Genomic DNA, 20,218 nt, shown 5'->3' with positions numbered 1-20,218 from the left:
GATGTTTAAAATACAGAATGCAATAGTAGTTTCCAAGATAATATATAAGGAAAGAATATATTGAAAGACATTATTCTGCGGAAAGGGTTTATCTTAACACGAAGGGCCAAGTAAACAACCAAACTGTACCTTAAATGCTTACAAAGAAACAAATGTATAACTACTCCTATACTGTAGGGCAGAGCTGCTGAAATAATTTAACAACTAAAGCAGGTGAAAACAGTTAACACAATCTGAACTCCAATGTGTGTGAAAAGGGTGTTTGTTCCTTTGACAGCACTCCCAACTTGATAGTCTTCAGGGATTTCTCCATTCTCATTAATTCATTCAATGCATCTGTGATTGCTGGTCCAGATACTGTATTAGGTTCTTGGATACAACAATGAAGAAAGCAAGATGTAACATCTGTAGTCAAAAAATCTTGTATATTGAAGATACCAATAGCAAATAGGAAATTACAACACAGCTGAAGGGACAGTGTGAGAACATAGAGTGCACGTCTGGGACAGAGAAAGCTTTGAGAAGGAAGTGACTTCCAAACTGACACTTTAAGAATGAGGAATGGCTACTCAGAGGAAGAAGAGAGGAGGACAGTTCCAGGCAGAGGGGCCAATGTGTTCAAGGGTATTGCAAGCAATTCAGCATGACTGCAAGGAGAACAGACTGCGCTCTGAAGGCAACAGAAATCACCAGGTGAACCAGTGATTCCAGACCAGATGTGCATAGTGGACGGCTCTCAACTCCACTGGCATTAATAATGCCACAGAGTGAAACATTTTGCTTTTCTCAAATTACTTGAAGATATTAGTACATAAATGGTATAGAGAAGAGAGTGACTAGTTCAAGACTGGGGGAAAGGAGAACACTGAGAAAGTCATTCCAGGAGAGGTATGGCTGACAATGGGAACTGAAATATGAAAAGGAATCCACTGGTCAGGAAAAGGGTCATTTTAAAAAAGGAACAGAATGTACAAATACATCGAAGCATGAAACAATACAACATGTTCAAAATTCCAAGTAGTTTAATATTCTTGAAACAGAAAGATTAAGATAGAATGTATCATGGAAGGCTTTGTATGCCATGGTAAGAGGCTAGCATCTCAACCTGTGGAAAACTGAAACACTTGAATAGGTAAGCGGTATGATCAGATTTGTTTTAAATGGATCGCTCTAGCAGTCATGTGGATAAGGAAGTTGGTTGGTAATACACGAGTTTGTAGTGGAGGGGGAGAAACGGAAGGAAGAAAAGCAGTTAGGAAACTATGGGTATAAAGTCAGGTGACAGATGATAAAGGTCTGACTTCAGCTTTGGCAGCAGTAACATGGAGGAAATAATACATTTGGAAAAGATTGATTGTTAAAATAGACAGGAGTTTACCAGCATTAGGCTATGAGGGTGATGGCAATAGAGAAGTAGAAGATAATTCATAGGGTGTCTGTATAGATGGCTGTGTGACCAAATAAGATTTTAAGAGGATGAGCAGATTGGAAAGAGGAGCTAGTAAGTTTCACTAGACATTTATGGATTGTGAAGGTGTCTAATAAGCATGGAAATGGAATTGTAAGTGTCTGCAGAGATTTGGAACATGGTCAGTGATATAATTTGGAATCATTAATATAGACATGGTAATAGAAATGTGAGAGTAGTATGGTAGCGCTTAAAAACCCCCTACCACCTCCTGTAAATAGATCAAAATCATCAGAGGAAAAAATAGATAACTATTTTGTCAGTACAGAAATTAGGAAATGCTTCTAATATTCTCTATTGAATCAAAGAAAGAATCCGGCTGGACGTGGTGGCTTACGCCTGTAATCCCTGCACTTAGCAAGGCCGAGGTGGGCGGATCACTCGAGGCCGGGAGTTTGAAACCAGCCTGGGCAACATGGTGAAACTCCGTCTCTATTAAAAATACAAAAATTAGCCGTGTGTGTTGCCGCATGCCTGTGACCCCAGCTACTCGGGGGACTGAGGCAGGAGGATCGCTTGGACCCGGGAGGCAGACATTGCAGAGATTACGCGGCTGCACTCCAGCCTAGGCAACAGAGCAAGACTCTTGTCTCAAAAAAAGAAGGAAAGGAAAGGAAATGAAGGGGAGGAGAGGGGAGGGAAGGGGGAAAGGAAGGAAGGAAGGAAGGAAGGAAGGAAGGAAGGAAGGAAGGAAGGAAGGAAGGGAGGGAAGGAAAGAAGAAAGAAAAGAAAGAGAAAGAAAGAGAGAGAGAGAGAAAGAAAGAAAGAAAGAAAGAAAGAGGAAAAGAAAAGAAAGGAAAGAGGAAGGGAGGGAGGGAGGAAGGAAGCAAGGAAGGAAGGAAGGAAACCAAAATTCACTTACTAATATCATTTAGGAAATTTTAAAGTGAGCACCCTCCCTATCGAATCCTGTAAAATGTGGTCACAACCATACTCAGAAGAAAGTTTATAACCTTAAAGAGGTTTGATAAGAAATAATTATAATAAATAAATTTAAAAATCAATTTAAGATTTTACAAAAAGAATGACAAACCATTATTAAAGGAAGCAATAACAAAAATTTAATAAAGATAATAGCAGCTACAATAAAGTTTTGTACTTATTGTGGCACTCCTTTATTAGGGATTTAATATGTCTTTTAACCATGCGAGTATTTTTATACGATTGCTGTTATTTTGTTAGTTTTCTATTTACAAAGCTTCATAGGTTTTGAATGGTCTTCCAATGCTATTTTTTTCCCTTAAGCTATGCTCTTTTTAGAGTATGATTTGCAGACCTCGATGGCTTAGTAGGAGCACACATGTCCCATTACAGCAGAAAATCTTTAGTCAGAATATTGGAAAGAAATTTTTAAAGAATTCTATTGCGAAGGTGAAAGAAATCATTTCAAAAGAGAGAAAATGATAAAAAATAAAAACCTAATAAAAACAGATTAATAGTGAAGATTTTAATACACTGCTTTTAGAATTTGACAGATTAAATAGTATAAAAACAAGCAACATATAGAACTTCAGTAATACAATCAGTAAACGCAATAAAATTTTGTCTCCTACGAAGTGTGTATATTACTTTCTAATACTAATTATTTATAAAATAATCAAGTATTTGACTATAATAAAAATGTTAAACTGCAAAGAGTAATCATTTCACAAACTACATGCTTTAATAATAAACCAATCAAATTAAACCAAAGAGAAAACTGAAAAGGATTCCTAAACCTAAGAGAGTATCTAAACTGGAATCTCGGGTAGAAATAAAAAGGAGAACAAAACTCATGCAGAACAAAGGATGTTCCAAAAGAAAAATTACTAGCTTTAAATGCTTGTATTACTAAAAAAACAAAATCAAATATTCTATTAGGAAAGCCTTTGCATTGTTTTTCTAATTATAATGAGCATTTGTCATATATTAAGTAAATAATTCATACAGGTTTTATTTAAAAAAAGAAAGATGGAGTGATCAGCAGTGTCATAAGTAATAATGATGATAAAGACAAAAGAGTCTCCATTAGTTGTCATTAATAATCATGAAGATTCTTACACAAGCAGTTTCCAGAATAAGATGGGGCAAGAGAAAAAGCAAAACTAAATGTTTGGATTTAGAAGTAACTAGAAGAGTGTGTTATCATTCCTCTTTCTTTATTATAAAATTTTAGATATTGTCAATTGGTTTTGTACTGGGTATTAATTTATATATATATATTATACTTTAAGTTCTAGGGTACATGTGCACAACGTGCAGGTTTGTTACATATGTATACATGTGCCATGTTGGTGTGCTGCATCAATTAACTCATCATTCACATTAGGTATATCTCCTAATGCTATCCCTCCCCCCTCCTCCCACCCCAAGACAGGCCCCAGTGTGTGATGTTCCCCTTCCTGTGTCCAAATGTTCTCATTGTTCAATTCCCACTTATGAGTGAGAACATGCGGTGTTTGGCTTTTTGTCCTTGCAATAGTTTGCTGAGAATGATGGTTTCCAGCTTCATCCATGTCCCTACAAAGGACATGAACTCATCATTTTTTATGGCTGCATAGTATTCCATAGTGTATATGTGCCACATTTTCTTAATCCAGATAAGTGACAGAAAGTTTTGAAAATTATCTTTATTCTACAGGTTATTAATGTTATATTTCTATATAATATGGAACAATACCATTCTTCCGACATGTATTGTAAAGTTAGGATAATTATAAAAGTATAACACTGCCCAAGTAGTCAATAAACAGATATAGTGCTATTTTTATAGCACTATAAAAATTCAAAGTTTTTTTCTTTACAAATGAGGTTTTCAATAAAGCAGACCTCTGAAAGGAGGAAGGAAAGAAGTTAAATGATTGGCATACCTGGGGAGGTCATGTTATACACAGATAATCTTAGGTCTCATCTGTAAAACTAAGACAAGATCCTCTCAGCGTAGATAATGTCACAGAATCACAGGCCACTGGAGCAGGAAGGTGGAATAGGACTTTCCAGCACAAATGAGTTGAAAATTTATGTCTACACAATATGTGCAAATGTGCACAGAAATGTTTATAGCAGTTTTTTTGATAATTGCCAAAACTTAGAAGCAATCCAGATGCCCTTCAGTGGGCAAATGGATAAATAAATGGTGGTATATCCAGACAATAGAATGTCATTCAGCACTAAAATGAAATGATTTATTTGGCCGTGAAAAAACTTAGAGGCACCTTAAATGCAGATTACTATGAAATTATATGGGATATATATTGGGGGTTTTGATAGTGGGGAAGATTGGGCATACGTGGGGGAAAGATGTATACAGGGAATCTCTCTATTTTCCACTCAATTTTGCTGTAAACCTAAAACTGCTCTAGAAAAAAATAGTTCATATTTTTTAAAGTACCTGATTTCAGAAAATGTAAGCTTTATTTGCTAAAAATATAGAAGCACATTTAAATTTAAAAATTAAATTGAACTATGATATGGTTTGGCTGTGTCCCCACCCTAAATCTCACCTTGAATTGTAATCCAAATTGTAATCCCCATGTGTTGGGGGAAGGACCTCATGAGAGGTGACTAGACAATGGCAGCAATTCCCCCATGCTGTTCTCAGCATTATCAGTGAGTTCTCACGAGATCTGATGGTTTTATAAGGGTCTTTTCCCCTCTTTGCTCCGCACTTCTCTCTCCTGCCACCATATGAAGAACGAATTGTTTGCTTCCCTTTCTGCCATGATTGTAGGTTTCCTAAGGTCTCCCCAGCCATGTGGAATTATGAGTCAATTAAACCTTTTTCCTTTATTATAAAAAAAAAAAGAAGTAACTAGAAGATGACGTTTCAAAAGGCCTGGATAAAAAGGGTAAGGAGAAGTCTATACCTAAAGAGTAGAAGAGCATAACACAGAATCAAGGGTGTATTTTTACCTGTTTTTAGGACCTCTTTTATCATGACCACTACAAACAAGTTTCTACCATTAGGATATATCATTATTATTGTGAGTTCAGTCTGTGTTTTGTGAGGACCTGACTGAATCTACATATCAACCAGAGGAGTTCTCCTTGTCCACATGATGTCAAGTTTCAAAAAAATATTGGATGATCTATCTTCTACTTTATACATGCACATATAAACAGATACAGTAGCCTAAATGCTACTGTGTAAAAATTAAGCCTAGAATTGGCTATGCTAGTATAAATATGCCAGCATTTTAAACAGTTACCAATAAGATAATATCCAATTAAGCTTCTAAATGTCTGGTGGGATGGCATCTATTAGAGTCTCTAATTTTTCTTTTTATCAGAAATTAAGACATGCACATATCTGCAAAAAGCCCTCATAAAACATTACAAAATATTTGGTTCCATGACAAATGCTTAGAAGTTTCATTCCTTGTTAATTGCAACAGAAAACATAAACAGATGTCAGGGAGGTTCCAGTTCAATAAGAACAAAATAAATGTTAGACTTTCCTATCAAAAAATTTAAAGGCCTTCTAATATTAACTCCTCAATGAAAGTTATACCATTTAGCATAATTTCATAATCAAAATTTTCCTATTCTTGAGTTTATTTTGTTACTATGTAAGAAAAATATTTTCACCAGATTATGTTCAAGTTTATAAATATAATTCATTATATTTTAACTGCCTAATAGAAACATCTTATTTTATAAAAATAATAAAATTCCTTTAAAATATGGTTTTCAAAACTATAAAATCCTAGAAGACAACCTAAGCAATACCATTCAGGACATAGGTATGAGCAAAGATTCCATGGCAAAGATGCCAAAAACAATTGCAACAAAAGCAAAACTTGACAAGTGGAATCTAATTACACTAAAGAGCTCCTGCACAGCGAAAGAAACTATCAACAGAGGAAAAAGACAACCTACAAAATGGGAGAAATTTTTTGCAAACTATGCATCCAACAAAGATGTAATGTCCAGCACCTGTAAGGAACTTACACAAATTTACAAGAAAAAAACAAACAACCCCATAAAAAAGTGGGCAAAGGACATGAACAGACACTTTTCTAAAGAAGACACACACACAGCCAACAATCATATGAAGAAAAGCTCAACATCCTTGATCATTAGAGAAATGCAAATAAAAACCACAATGAGATACCATCTCATACCAGTCAAATGGCTACAATTAAGAAGTCAAAAAATAAGAGATGTTGGTGAGGTTGTGGAGAAAACGGAATACTTAGGCACCGTTTGTTGGAGTGTAAATTAGTTTAGCCATTGTAGAAGACAGTGTGGTGATTCCTCAAAGACCAAAAAACAGAAATATCATTTGACCCAGCAATCCCATTATTGGGTAATGGGAATATAAATCATTCTATTATAAAGACACAAACATGCATGCATGTGTTCACTGCAGTAGTACTCACAATAGCAAAGACATGGAATCAACCTAAATGTCCATCAGTGATAGACTGGATAAAGAAAATGTGTTACATATGCACTATGGGATATTATACAGCCAGAAAAAAAATGACAAGATCATTTCCTTTGCAGGGACATGGATGGAGCTGGAGGCCATTATTCTTAGCAAACTAACACAGGAACAGAAAACCAAATACCACATGTTCTCACTTATAAGTGGGAGCTAAATGATGAGAACACATAGACACACAGAGGGAAACAACACACACTGGGGCTTTTCGGAGGGTGAAGGGTGGGAGGAGGGAGAGGATCAGGAAAAACAACTAATGGGTACTAGGATTAATACCTGGGTGATGAAATAATCTGTACAACAAACCTCCATGATGCAAGTTTACCTGCATAATAAACATGCACTTGTACCCCTGAACTTAAAATAAAATTTAAAAAATTGGTTTTATTACAAATCTTTTTTTTATTTTATTTTATTATTATTATACTTTAAGTTTTAGGGTACATGTGCACAACGTGCAGGTTTGTTACATATGTATATATGTGCCATGTTGGTGTGCTGCACCCATTAACTTGTCATTTAGCATTAGGTATATCTCCTAATGCTGTCCCTCCCCCCTCCCCCACCCCTAACAGTCCCTGGAGTGTGATGTTCCCCTTTCTGTGTCCATGTATTCTCATTGTTCAATTCCCACCTATTAGTGAGAACATGTGGTGTTTGGTTTTTTGTCCTTGTGATAGTTTACTGAGAATGATGATTTCCAGTTTCATCCATGTCCCTACAAAGGACATGAACTCATCATTTTTTATGGCTGCATAGTATTCCATGGTGTATATGTGCCACATTTTCTTAATCCAGTCTATCGTTGTTGGACATTTGGGTTGGTTCCAAGTCTTTGCTATTGTGAATAGTGCTGCAATAAACATACGTGTGCATGTGTCTTTATAGCAGCATGATTTATAATCCTTTGGGTATATACCCAGTAATGGGATGGCTGGGTCAAATGGTATTTCTAGTTCTAGATCCCTGAGGAATCACCACACTGACTTCCACAGTGGTTGAACTAGTTTACAGTCCCACCAACAGTGTAAATGTGTTCCTGTTTCTCCACATCCTCTCCAGCACCTGTTGTTTCCTGACTTTTTAATGATGGCCATTCTAACTGGTGTGAGATGGTATCTCATTGTGGTTGTGATTTGCATTTCTCTGATGGCCAGGGATGATGAGCATTTTTTCATGTGTTTTTTGGCTGCATAAATGTCTTCTTTTGAGAAGTGTCTGTTCATATCCTTTGCCCACTTTTTAATGGGGTTGTTTGTTTTTTTCTTGTAAATTTGTTTGAGTTCATTGTAGATTCTGGATATTAGCCCTTTGTCAGATGAGTAGGTTGTGAAAATTTTCTCCCATTTTGTAGGTTGCCTGTTCACTCTGATGGTAGTTTCTTTTGCTGTGCAGAAGTTCTTTAGTTTAATTAGATCCCATTTGTCAATTTTGGCTTTTGTTGCCATTGCTTTTGGTGTTTTAGACATGAAGTCCTTGCCCATCCCTATGTCCTGAATGGTACAAATCTTGATTTTAAAACAGTTTTGTGCTTTGCATCAATTTATGGCTCTATCCTCACTGATTCTCAGACTCATTCGTCCTGATTCATCTATCTTTGCTTCTTTACAAAATAAATGGAAAAATATGAGAAATAATTAATATATTAACGTAAGTATATAGCTATTAGACCTATGTGTAAATGTAGACAATCTTTCCATTTATACCTATTTTTAACATTAAAAAGTTGAAAAAGACATAAGAACTTCCTGCAAGAGCTACATGGATCAGAAAGCAAAAAATATAAAGCACATTTGGCGAAGGATATGAACAGACACTTCTCAAAAGAAGACATTTATGCAGCCAAAAAACACATGAAAAAATGCTCATCACCCCTGGCCATCAGAGAAATGCAAATCAAAACCACAATGAGATACCATCTCACACCAGTTAGAATGGCCATCATTAAAAAGTCAGGAAACAACAGGTGCTGGAGAGGATGTGGAGAAATAGGAACACTTTTACACTGTTGGTGGGACTGTAAACTAGTTCAACCATTGTGGAAGTCAGTGTGGCGATTCCTCAGGGATCTAGAACTAGAAATACCATTTGACCCAGCCATCCCATTACTGGGTATATACCCTAAAGGATTATAAATCATGCTGCTATAAAGACACATGCACACGTATGTTTATTGCAGCACTATTCACAATAGCAAAGACTTGGAACCAACCCAAATGTCCAACAACGATAGATTGGATTAAGAAAATGTAGCACATATACACCATGGAATACTATGCAGCCATAAAAAATGATTTCATGTCCTTTGTAGAGACATGGATGAAGCTGGAAACCATCATTCTCAGCAAACTATCGCAGGGACAAAAAGCCAAACACCGCACGTTCTCACTAATAGGTGGGAATTGAACAATGAGAACACACGGACACAGGAAGGGGAGCATCACACACCACGGACTGTTGTGGGGTGGGGGGAGTGGGGAGTGATAGCATTAGGAAATTTACCTAATGTAAAGTTAGGTTAATGGGTGCAGCACCAACATGGCACACGTATACATATGTAACAAACCTGCACGTTGTGCACATGTACCCTAAAACTTAAAGTATAATAATAATAAAAAAACAAAACAAAAAAAAGATATTCATAAAGTTTAAAAAGTCTAAAAAAAACAATAAAGCACATTTATGAGCACAAGTTACAAAGATGTGAACTTGTGTAATCATTTACCCACTGGTATATTGCAGTGGTATTTTTTAAGTTAGATCACTTACGAGTCTGAAACAATGCCTTCTGCTATTTCACAGACATGCACAAACAGGAGAGCGAATGTAAGAATCCATCTCAGGTTATGTCCCGGAAAATGAAGCCATGTGTTGTGGTGAATTTGTACTTTTGAGCTTTGGCTCCCCCACCCTGGAAAAAAAGAGAGAAAAGTTAAAAAAAAAAAAAAAAAAAGACATAAACCGAAGGCTCAATTGTAATAAACATAATTTAAATTATGATAAGCTTTAAGGAGGGGCGAGGGGGGGGGTCCCTGAAACCTTAACACTTTCTAGAGTAGCAGTGGAAATCCTAGTCTATTTTCATTATTCAAAAAAATTACAATTAACTTTTACAAGACTACCCAGGCTAACACATTAACATTTGTGGCATTACTCAGGAATAATACCAACTCTGGATGACAACATGGTTCTACCTCATGCTAATCGGAAGCTCTTTCTGACAGCTTTCTGATTAATTCAAAAGGAAATAAGTTGCTGATAATAATACATGAAATTTGGTGTAGAAAATCTTTGAAGACATGAAATCTACAAGGGGACAAATCAAGAAAAGACATATTTGGTTACAAAATATAGGACTCATTAGTTGAGTCAACTCTTAATCATATGCACATCATATGAGAAAAATTTTTATGTATGACTAGGCAGGCACTATTATTCAACAAGTAGTACTGGTACTTTTCTCAAAGAAAGCTACAGTTCTTGATGATGAGCTTTTAAGCGATCTCAAAACCATTATAGGTCCTCCCTTAGCTTGCCACTGAAGAAAAAAATTCAAGGTTGTATGTTAGTAAAATTCTGATGGTTTCCTCCCTAAACTACTATATAGTTTAGTTACTACATAGACTAATACTGGTTCATATGTGGTGTGCTAGGAGGTCCCACTTTTGTCTCCTTTTGTTCCCCTTTTTTCTAATTTTTTAACTGTAGAAAAAAAGCCCCACCTACTTCAAGAACAAATGGGGGTTTGGGCTTGAAATACTGCAGGAAAGAATTTCTGTATAGGCAGCAGATGCCCCTTTTATTTGAAATGAGTATTCACGTCTTAGTTGTTTTCAATTTATTCATCGATTTATTCATCATTAGTTATATTTAATATATTCTACTAGAACTTATGCTGTAAACTCCCATAGGCAAGTTCTATGTCTTTTTTTGCAACCTTATAATTTTCCTAGTACCTGATAGTTTTTAAGATTGATTTATGATCCTTCACTAATTCAAGTAGCCAATGTCATAAATGAGAAGTCTGAATTTTCTCTATTTCCCTTTAACAATGTCCCCTCAAATTCTATTCTATTCAAATACCCTGGTGCCAGCCTCTATGCTGGATGCTAGGGATACAAAATGGAATGTCACTGTTCTTGCTCTCAAAAAGTTAACCAGATATCAATAATTAGGGAATTATTAATTGTGGAATTACAGTTAAAAAATCAATTTTTCTACTTTTGGCCAAAGGGCGTTCTTCATGGCCTACAAATAACACTACATAAACAAAGACTGATGTTTCTACATATGGCCATTCTGGTCTCAATATATTTAGCATCTGCACATTTGTTTAACATAACTATGTACCAAGAGTTATGTTGGCCTGTGTATATACCATATGATGAGTTCTTTAATCCCTCTTAGAATAATGACAAGCACGTAGTATCCTCTCAATTGATATTTGTTAAATGAATAAGTAAAGGCATATGAATGATTTTCCAACATTCCCTTAAAGCAGATCATTAAATTTTGCTAGTTTTCTTAAGAAAATGCATCTGAAAACTTTTTCACTTATTTAATTGGAAAAATGTCATGCATGAAAAAATTAAACACAATCAACTCAAAATAGTGGTTGCCTCCTGTGAAAAGATAGGAACGTAGGATATGGAAAGAGTCACAAGAGCAGGAAATGGTGTGCAGAGAGAGGTCCTTTCATTCTTATTTCTATATTCTTTAGATGAGCGTAGGCTCAATGGATATTTATTATATTAATCTCCATCATTTTAGGTATCAAAATACTTCATAATTTTTAAAAAGTTAAAGGGTCTGTTTGGGTAAGTTATACAAATTATTCATAATTGCCCTTAATTATCAGATTTTGTACATATGTAAACTGTAAAATAATAGACAAAACTGTAATATTAACTTCTTTCAAAATTCTTTGTGAATGTCCTCTTTCTACATAAAACACAACCTCATCACTCCCACTGTGACCTGCATGCTTGGCATCTTCCAGTTCCCCAAACATGTCACTCACTATCTTCCCCACCACCTCCAAACAGTGAGTTGTTTCAGCAGGTTAATTTGTTCCTTTGCTTGTAAATAGGCTTACAATGTGGCATAGTCATTTCTCATGACTTTAACACATCTGCCCCACTGGACTATTCCCTGAAGGCAAGTACTCTTTTATTCATTTTCCATTCCCTTTACCTAACCCAAAGTAAGTGCTCAACTAATGCTGTAGATCTATCTCATATATTTCTCTTTCCTTCTTTTTAAAAAACTGCTGCTGCTACCTGAAGGCCATTCCTAAGCAAGCATGTGACCTCAATTTCATCTACGGAAGATCACCTGTCAAAAATATGTGTTTGAAAAACACAAAATACTTGCTTGTTCATTTCTCACAGCCATCAGCTTCCATGTTACAGAAATTAAGTCAACATTATCACAAATCTCAGCCATTAGCAGGATATATAAACATCAGGTGGTATAACATAAGACACTAGATTACTTACCAATAAACAATATTGGGAAAGTGATAAACAACAGAAAGACATGAGGGACCAGGTTGAGGGCATCCACAAAGCAGGAATTTTGTAATACACCATCATTGATATTATATGAAGAAATGTTGTTACCACAAAATGAAAGGCTCATTTCTTCTTATATGGTTTACTCTAAAAGGGAGAGAAATGAGAAAGAAAAATCCTCTTATTAGTAAACTCTTGTTCATAAAATTATAGCCTTGAATAGGGGGCTATATCATAAAATTAATCCCGTTTATTTTAAAAGCTGAGGAAATAAGAAACTCTGTGCCAAAGCAACCTGAAGGTTTCTTATAAAGGCCTTATATGTCCTATGAAATCTTCTTTTCCATAGCTTTTACTTCCAGAGAAAAATGCTTTCATGCAGAAAATGTATGATAATTAATATCTACCTATAGTAGTACCTCAAATGAGTGTCTGTCTAAAATGCTTTCAAAGAACAAAAATGGTCATATATTAAGAAAAAGGAGAAAAAAAATTGAACCAATGACTAAAAAGTCAAAATGATATAATTTCAAATATTTTCCCATACTCACTGAAAATGTACTAATAACTAAAGTTGTACAGTAAGCTGTGACAGAGTTTGCTGAAACATTTCACTAGTTGTGAGAAATACTAATATACAGAGACAAGTGTGCCTGCAGTAATGGCTAACAGTAATCAGTGTTTCCGTGAAGAATATTAAAAATCAAATGCTCAAGATGAATTAAACCTAACTCAAATGACAAGTCAATGAAACTACTCAGATTCCATAGTTAGAATATTCTCACATGAAATACACTCTACTCAAGTTTGAAACGCAGGATGTCTTTTAACTGGAAATTGGTACTCCATGAGTAGAAGTAGATGAGTTTAGAGAGGAAACAGAGGACAAGGTCACACTGTGCTTTGGAAGTCATTGTCAGGATTGCGGCTTCTACTCTTAGTGAAGTGGGCCACTGGGGATTCCAGGGCAGAGGAGTGACGTGCTCTCACTTACATGTTAAATGGTTCTCTATTATTGCTGTGCCGAAACAGATGGGAGATGAGCAAAGGTCTGCTCCATCAAAATACTGCTGTGAAATTCCAGGAAAAGCTTTGACATTCTGAAAACTTATTTTATAATGCCTACTACTTATTTAAATTCTGGGCACTTTGCATATCTTAAATCCTCAGAACAACCTTGTAATTCATCTTTCACAGTGGAGGATATGGAGGTCCAGGTAAGTTCAGTAACTTGCCAACCAGTAGAGCAGCCATGTCCACACCCAAGTGTCTGACTTATAAACTATTTCTTTCCACTGTATTACACAACCTCCAACCTGCTTTTTAAAGAAAGTATCATATCTATTCTTTAAAACAAGTAGCAGTTTAAGATTTTAACCTCACTAGACCTAGTTTCCTTTCTATATTTATGTCACACTGGATTCTGAGTTGCATTACAAAAGGCTGGCAAAAATTTTATTAACTAGCATAGTACCTTTTCTTTCTTTCCTTTCATTGATAATTGATTTAGCAATGGTCACAAACAATACTTTTCCTAGGAAAAAAACAGTGTTATACAGAAAAGATTGTCAAAGGTAGGTAAATTATTAGAGAAATCAAATTTCAAGCAAAGGTTTTATAAAGCATTATATGAATACCTCAGCTAAAGAGTCTGTGTATTTACAATCTTAAATACTTATACAGAATGCCTCTCACATATTGTTCCTGATAAGCTCTTTTTATAATAAATAATTCATATTCTCTCTAGTTGAGTCTTTCCCTCATGTTTTTTTAAAAAGTTGTATTTTTAAAACCTCAAGGTGAAGTTATACACTTGGTAAATTCTTACAAGCTATTAAGGTTTTAATCTGGATAAAAGAATAAAAGGGACTTGAAGTTTTTAAACAACAGCAAAATGGAAGTTATTAATTTATAGGTGTATGTTAGATATATTTCTGGCAAAGACAGACAAAAACAAAACTAAAAACTAATAGCTAGTAATGAAATTTTTTAGACTACTTCCTTTATTTAGTAGAAATGATAAGAAGAAAACTTAAAGCTCACTCTTAATTGAAAGACATATATAAACTTTCCTCGCACAAACTAGAAAATGATTTTTACTTTAGCAACTTTTATAATCTTATCCAATATTATAATATTCCAGTTGGCCACATTTATAAACTAGTATCATTGAGGTAGATGCTAAAGTATAACCTGCTGCTTTGCAAATTACACCCTTCATTAGCTATAAGCATTGCTTGCCTGGTGTTTAATCAATCCTGAAATCTACCAATTAAATCGCCTTTGGATAAATGTTGTGTGTAACTGGAAAGAAAATCTCAGAGAAGTACAATCACCTGAAAAATTTAAGAACATTTTCAGACATATACCAGATATCTGGAATTCTATGCCACTAACTAATTAACTGTGAAAACATTGATGCTAACCACATGCTAGTTACTAGGAATCCAATGGTGCACGTCAGAAACAGTGCCCGTGGTTTTAGACTATATGAATCAGATTACAGTAGTCTCAGTAGCTGTGGGTATATTGTAGGGGTATATGATCTAAAAGATAGGAAAATAAGCAATGATACAGTCATACAAAAGTGTAAACTTCAAGTTGGTAAAGTAAACGCTTTAGAACGATCTTTCCGTCTGCCATAAACTCTAACTTCACATTTCCTGCCGGCTCTGAACCTGTCCATTATCTTACGGCATGTCTCCTTTCACCTTTTCTTTTGACTACTCCATTATCCTTTCCCTTTAACCCGTAGTCTCCTTATCCAACATCCAGAGTCCATGTGGCACTCTAACAGCCGGCCTCCATTACAACCCAACATGGACAAAAAGAGGGAGGCAGTAAACTTATTGCTGATATATTGATAATTATTGTGTTCATCAAAGGCATTTTATTCAACCCACGTTTCTAATTCTTAAATTTCCAGTTGTCGTTTAATGTTTCCCTCCCAGACACCAGGTTCAACTGGGAATGTTTGGGGAAAGGTATAAATTGCTGTTCTTGCTGGCTAAACTCTGTCACCTGACATCCTTCAGCTCCACCCCTTCTGGAGCTGTTTAGATTCAGCTAAGCACTGACAGAGGCCCAAGCCTCAAGGAGAGAGAGAGAAGGGAGGGTAGATGGGGAGATACAATGTTTCCCTTTGCACAAGCATAAGCCATCGAAATATGCTCAGTTGCTTATGAGAGGTGATAGAGTTGGAGAACTTGACTGAATAAACTTTAAAAACAAAGATCAAAGTGAAATTTTGCTTCTAATGTATGTCTACGGAGCAGAAAACATAAAATAGAAATACTCCTAATTATCTAACTTATGATTTCATGGCAAGAATCGCACCCTCAGTGTTTTTATTACATGAAATTCCACACATCTAGAACATACACATTTTGGATTTAGTTGGTGAATGTAATACCTGACCTATCCAGTCTGTTGGTTCTTCTGCAAGACAGGAACAGTAGTTATCTGATTTAATTCTAAAAACACATTTAAGTGCTGAGGCATATAAGGTACACCATTTATTTTGGCCAGCCCTGTCCTTTGGAAATAGACTACAAGTAAAGCAAGTGAAAACTTGTCTTCCTTCCTGTTCGCTTAGCAGAAAGCGTTGGTTCTGATCGAATAGCAATTGCAGAGAGCTTAAAATGCTGGAAACACCTGGAGAAAACATGCTAAATTTAAATAAAAGTTTTCATTCTTACATATAAAAAGATTCATTCTTTAATCATTTACAGATTAACCAAATTATGTTATGAAAGAGAAACAGGACATTTTAAAGAACTTAGGGCTTTATCATCATCTAGAGCATTTTCAGGGTGGACGTCAGTTGCAAAAACAAATGCTCTAATTACTTCTTTGAAGTTATTCAGTCCCTAGTTCAAGAAATAAGAACTAGAAGATGCATAGCTAGTTAGCTAGCTACAATGGCTGTAACTGTGACAGATCCAAGTAGGAAAATTACTGGCAAAAATGACCACTGACTTCTGACTTAGTGCCTGATCTGAATCCACCCATTTAGTCTTCAGTGGCTGTGAAGTACCATCCCACACCAAAAGAAGTGTTGAAATTACTCAGTAGGTATTCCTTAGACGGATACTGCAATGGGATTTTTTTAAAAATCCCAAACTGAACAAATAAAGCAAAAAATAAATACCTTGGGCAATAGCTTCACGCTGCTGCAAACCCCTGCCGGTGCACTTGAGCTACCTTCAAAACACCGACTTCCTACACTGTCTTAAGATGTAAATTTCAAACCCGGACGCAGAACTCCTAAAAAAACCAAAGAGTAACAAAACTTAAGCAGATAGAAAACTACTTCTTGAACAATACAAGAATTGTCTACAAGAAAGGCGGTAATAATAACTCATAATAATAACTCCTTTCACTGTTTCCAGTTGATTTGAGTAGGAGCCCGCAGTTTTGAAGTAAAACTGGAAACCTGATCCCCACCCCTTCACTTCTCCAGCCGGGCCTCGTCCTTTAATTCCAGAAATAGCGATCGCGAAAGCTAAGTGCCGAGAGAGTGCGAGAGAGTGCGAGAGAGTGCGAGGGCGTTTTTGGGTAGCAGAAATGTTAGCTCAAAATCGACAGCTTACAGTTATTCCTAAAAATGTTTAAATGGCATTCATGTAAAAGACACAGATTCACTTACTCCGATGACAGTTTTCCTCCCCTAGGCGAAGCACGCAGTGCGCCGGAGCGGATTATTTTTAGGGTGGTGGGAGACCAGCTGCTGCCTCCTATCGAGTTTCTAAATTGCACAAACTGCTCTGGGCCGGGGCGGACACCGCGACTGTGAGGCAGGAAACTGGGCAGAAGCCCCGCGCGCCGCGCCTGGGGCCGCAGACCCTCCCCATCCCTGCTCTGCTCAGCTTTGACTTGGGGCGCGCGCGACGCCGCGATTTTACAAACCCAAGTAATAGGCGTCCCCTAAACTTCATTAGACATTGAAACTTGGAATATGATTCCATGATTCTCCGGAGTCGAGTTTTCAAACGTCAAAACACTCAAGGTATTCTTGTTTGTTTTGTTTTTTTTGTTTTGTTTTGTTTTTCTATGCTCTGTAAGCACCCCTTTATCAGCCACTTAAGGAAGCGGATTTGGGGATTTCGCTGCTTCCCCCTGAACGGATCCGGGAAATGAAGGGCTCATTCTAGGTAGAGGCACCCACTGCTGGGCTATGAGTGCACGAACGTCTCCCAGGAGCAAGGCTGGCTCAAGTCTAATTTTCCACTTTTCCCCGGCGACCTAGAAAACTTGGTTTGTCTGGTGGACCAGCCGCCGCGCTATCGAAGGGCGACCCTTGCCCACGGTCCCCGAAAGTGAGACGCTGGTTCCCATCCATGGACTGCATAAACAGCCACCCTCTTCTGTTTCCAACCAGAGACATACTCAACTCTCGAGATAGCGTGTTTATATTACGATCACCCCACAACCACTCCCCCGCAAAACACAAGCCGTGAATTTTGTCCCCGACAACCCTCTTTAATTAACACCGGATTTTCTCAAGAGGCAGTTTTGAGTCAGCTTGAGATAAGCGTTGTTTTCAGGAACTGTCCTATTCTAATAAAGGATGGTCAGCCGGGCGGACTGCTGCCCCCGAGGCTCCGCGTGCCGTCCTCAAGGGGCGCCGCTGCAGGACTGAGGGCTGCTGGCGCTGGTCCCCAGATCTGAACCCTAAACACCCGTGGCCTCTTGGCCTGTGCGACGCAGTCCGACCCCAGCCCTGCCAGTCCCCGGAGATTTCTCCGCGGGCGCCCCACTCTTGGGAAGGTCACTGCGTTTCCGGGTGAGTGCCTGGCCTGCGCCAGCGACTGGGACTTGAACCCGCGGCCGCTAGGAATCTGCGAGGCCACATGGGGCCGAAACCTGGGAGGGTCCGAAGACTCCGTTCCTGTGGCCTTTGAACGCTTGACAAATTTACCCTGGAGCTGTCTGCAGCGGCGCAGGGAAATAAGAGCGCGCTCTTCAGCAGTGAGGATCCTGGTACTATGGATGCAGCCCAGGGAGACCGGGTGAGCAAGCTGGATGCGGGGCCAGAGGCTCCCCAGGGCATCTGTGGAGAGAGAACTGGATATAGGGGGTGCCAATAATCCCAAGATGAAAACTCTTGAGTGTGACTACACAAAATGAAGTTTACTTGAGGATTATAAAAGAATATTACAATTCATTAAGGTCATTCACAATGATGTTTAAAAATCATGCCTATTGTAGAAACTTTGGAAGATGTGAAAGTGTACACAGGAGATCAAGGAGCCCCCCATAGACACACCTGTGCACACACACCCACAAAACTACTGAAAACATTTTTTTTTTATGTTTTAACAAACACAGGCGGTATGGTGCATTGATTAAGAGTGTGGACTAGGAAGGCAGCCTACTCGATATCACATCCTGCTAGTTAGTTCAGAGACTGAACAAGTCCCATAAACCCCCTGTGTATCAGCTTCCTCTTCTGCTTAATGGGACAATAAAGGTAAATAATTTAAATAAATATAGAATAATTTTTAAAATAATTTAAATGGCTATATAATATTCCATTGAAAGGCTATACCATAAGATTCATTTTCCCATTGTTTGACATGTATTTGCCCAATTTTACTAATATCTGTGATCATATGATGACCTTTTTTCATAAACTTTTTTCTTTCTAACGAGTAATGTTTTAAGATAAATTATCTGAAAAATAATTACAGGATCAAAAGTGGTAGATATTTTTAAGGCTGTCAACATAGAATGCAAAATCACCCTTCTATAAAGTTCGTATTAAGTCCCCCAAATTGTATGAGATGACCTATTACACTTATACTTAAACCAGCATTGGATATTGCTATTTTTTATTTTAAAAAAATATTTTAACTTGACAGATAATATTCAATTCTGTTGTTCACATTCAACATTTCTCCAATGTTGATTAATCTTTGTATCCCCTCTTTTGTGGCAGTTTGTTCACCTACTTGTGTACCTCATGGGTCTTAATGAAGTTTACCATTTGTATAAATGTTTAATAAGAGGATACTAATCCTGCTTCATATATGACACATTTTTCCCAATTTGTCATATTGTTAAAAAATGATAGTGCTGCTGCCTTTCAAAAGAGTAAGAAAAAAGTTTGCATGTGTTCTGTAAAGATTTATTAGAGCACACATTATGTGCTAGACATAGAAGCTAGTGATGAGTCACATCTCCAGGGTCTATTGCACTTCACTGAACTTTCTTCTAAGGGAAATTTTACGTAGGCAAATTTGCTGCTTGTTGCCTTTGCAATGTATTACGATGCTTTAGTTAATAAATATTTACCTTCATTTATATTTGTTTAAAGGCTTTAGTAAAAATTTGATTTTGGGATTTATTTTGGCATACACCATGGGATGAAAATCTGCATTAATACTTTGTTACACCAGCACCATTTACTGAATAATCTTTTTCTTCTACATTGTGATGTAATACCACTTTTGTCATATACATATAATTAGTTCATAATAAGATCTGTTTCCGGTCTACCTATTCTGTTCAATTGATCTGTTTCACTTTTTTATTATATTGCTATGATTAGACTGATTTGATTATCAGAGATTAAATTATATTGTAACCTTGACAGTGCCAGTCCCCTTTTCACTCTTTTCAAAATTTTGAAAGCTCTTCTATTTTGGGGATTTTATTGGAATTTCATTAAATCTAGGAAGTAATTTATAAAGAACATATTTTTTGTGCTTTGTCTCTTCACCCAGAAATGTAGTTTCCAATTTATTTGTCTTCCTTTTATCTCAATGTTAAATTTATACAGGTCTGTGCATATTTTGTAAAGATTGATCA

The 20,218-nt window shown here is 36.8% G+C and overlaps 1 protein-coding gene across 1 annotated transcript in view; it reads right to left on the bottom strand.

Moving 5' to 3' along the window:
- ABCC9 (ATP binding cassette subfamily C member 9) overlaps positions 1-17,105 on the bottom strand; it is a 150,621-nt gene extending 133,516 nt beyond the window's left edge. Inside the window, exons 1-4 of the mRNA XM_030804745.1 lie at positions 17,055-17,105; positions 16,557-16,672; positions 12,392-12,553; positions 9,663-9,804 (exon numbers count right to left, since the gene is read on the bottom strand). Coding sequence (XP_030660605.1) covers positions 9,663-9,804; positions 12,392-12,533 — 284 coding nt within the window. The 5' untranslated portion in view covers positions 12,534-12,553; positions 16,557-16,672; positions 17,055-17,105. The remainder of the gene's footprint in view (positions 1-9,662; positions 9,805-12,391; positions 12,554-16,556; positions 16,673-17,054) is intronic.
- Positions 17,106-20,218: the final 3,113 nt, after the last annotated feature.

The sequence above is a fragment of the Nomascus leucogenys genome, chromosome 23 (assembly GCF_006542625.1).
Source record: "Nomascus leucogenys isolate Asia chromosome 23, Asia_NLE_v1, whole genome shotgun sequence".
NCBI classification, from domain to species: Eukaryota; Metazoa; Chordata; class Mammalia; order Primates; family Hylobatidae; genus Nomascus; species Nomascus leucogenys.
The sequence above is the reverse complement of the archived record's forward strand: the minus strand, read 5'-3'. Positions and strand labels throughout refer to the sequence as shown.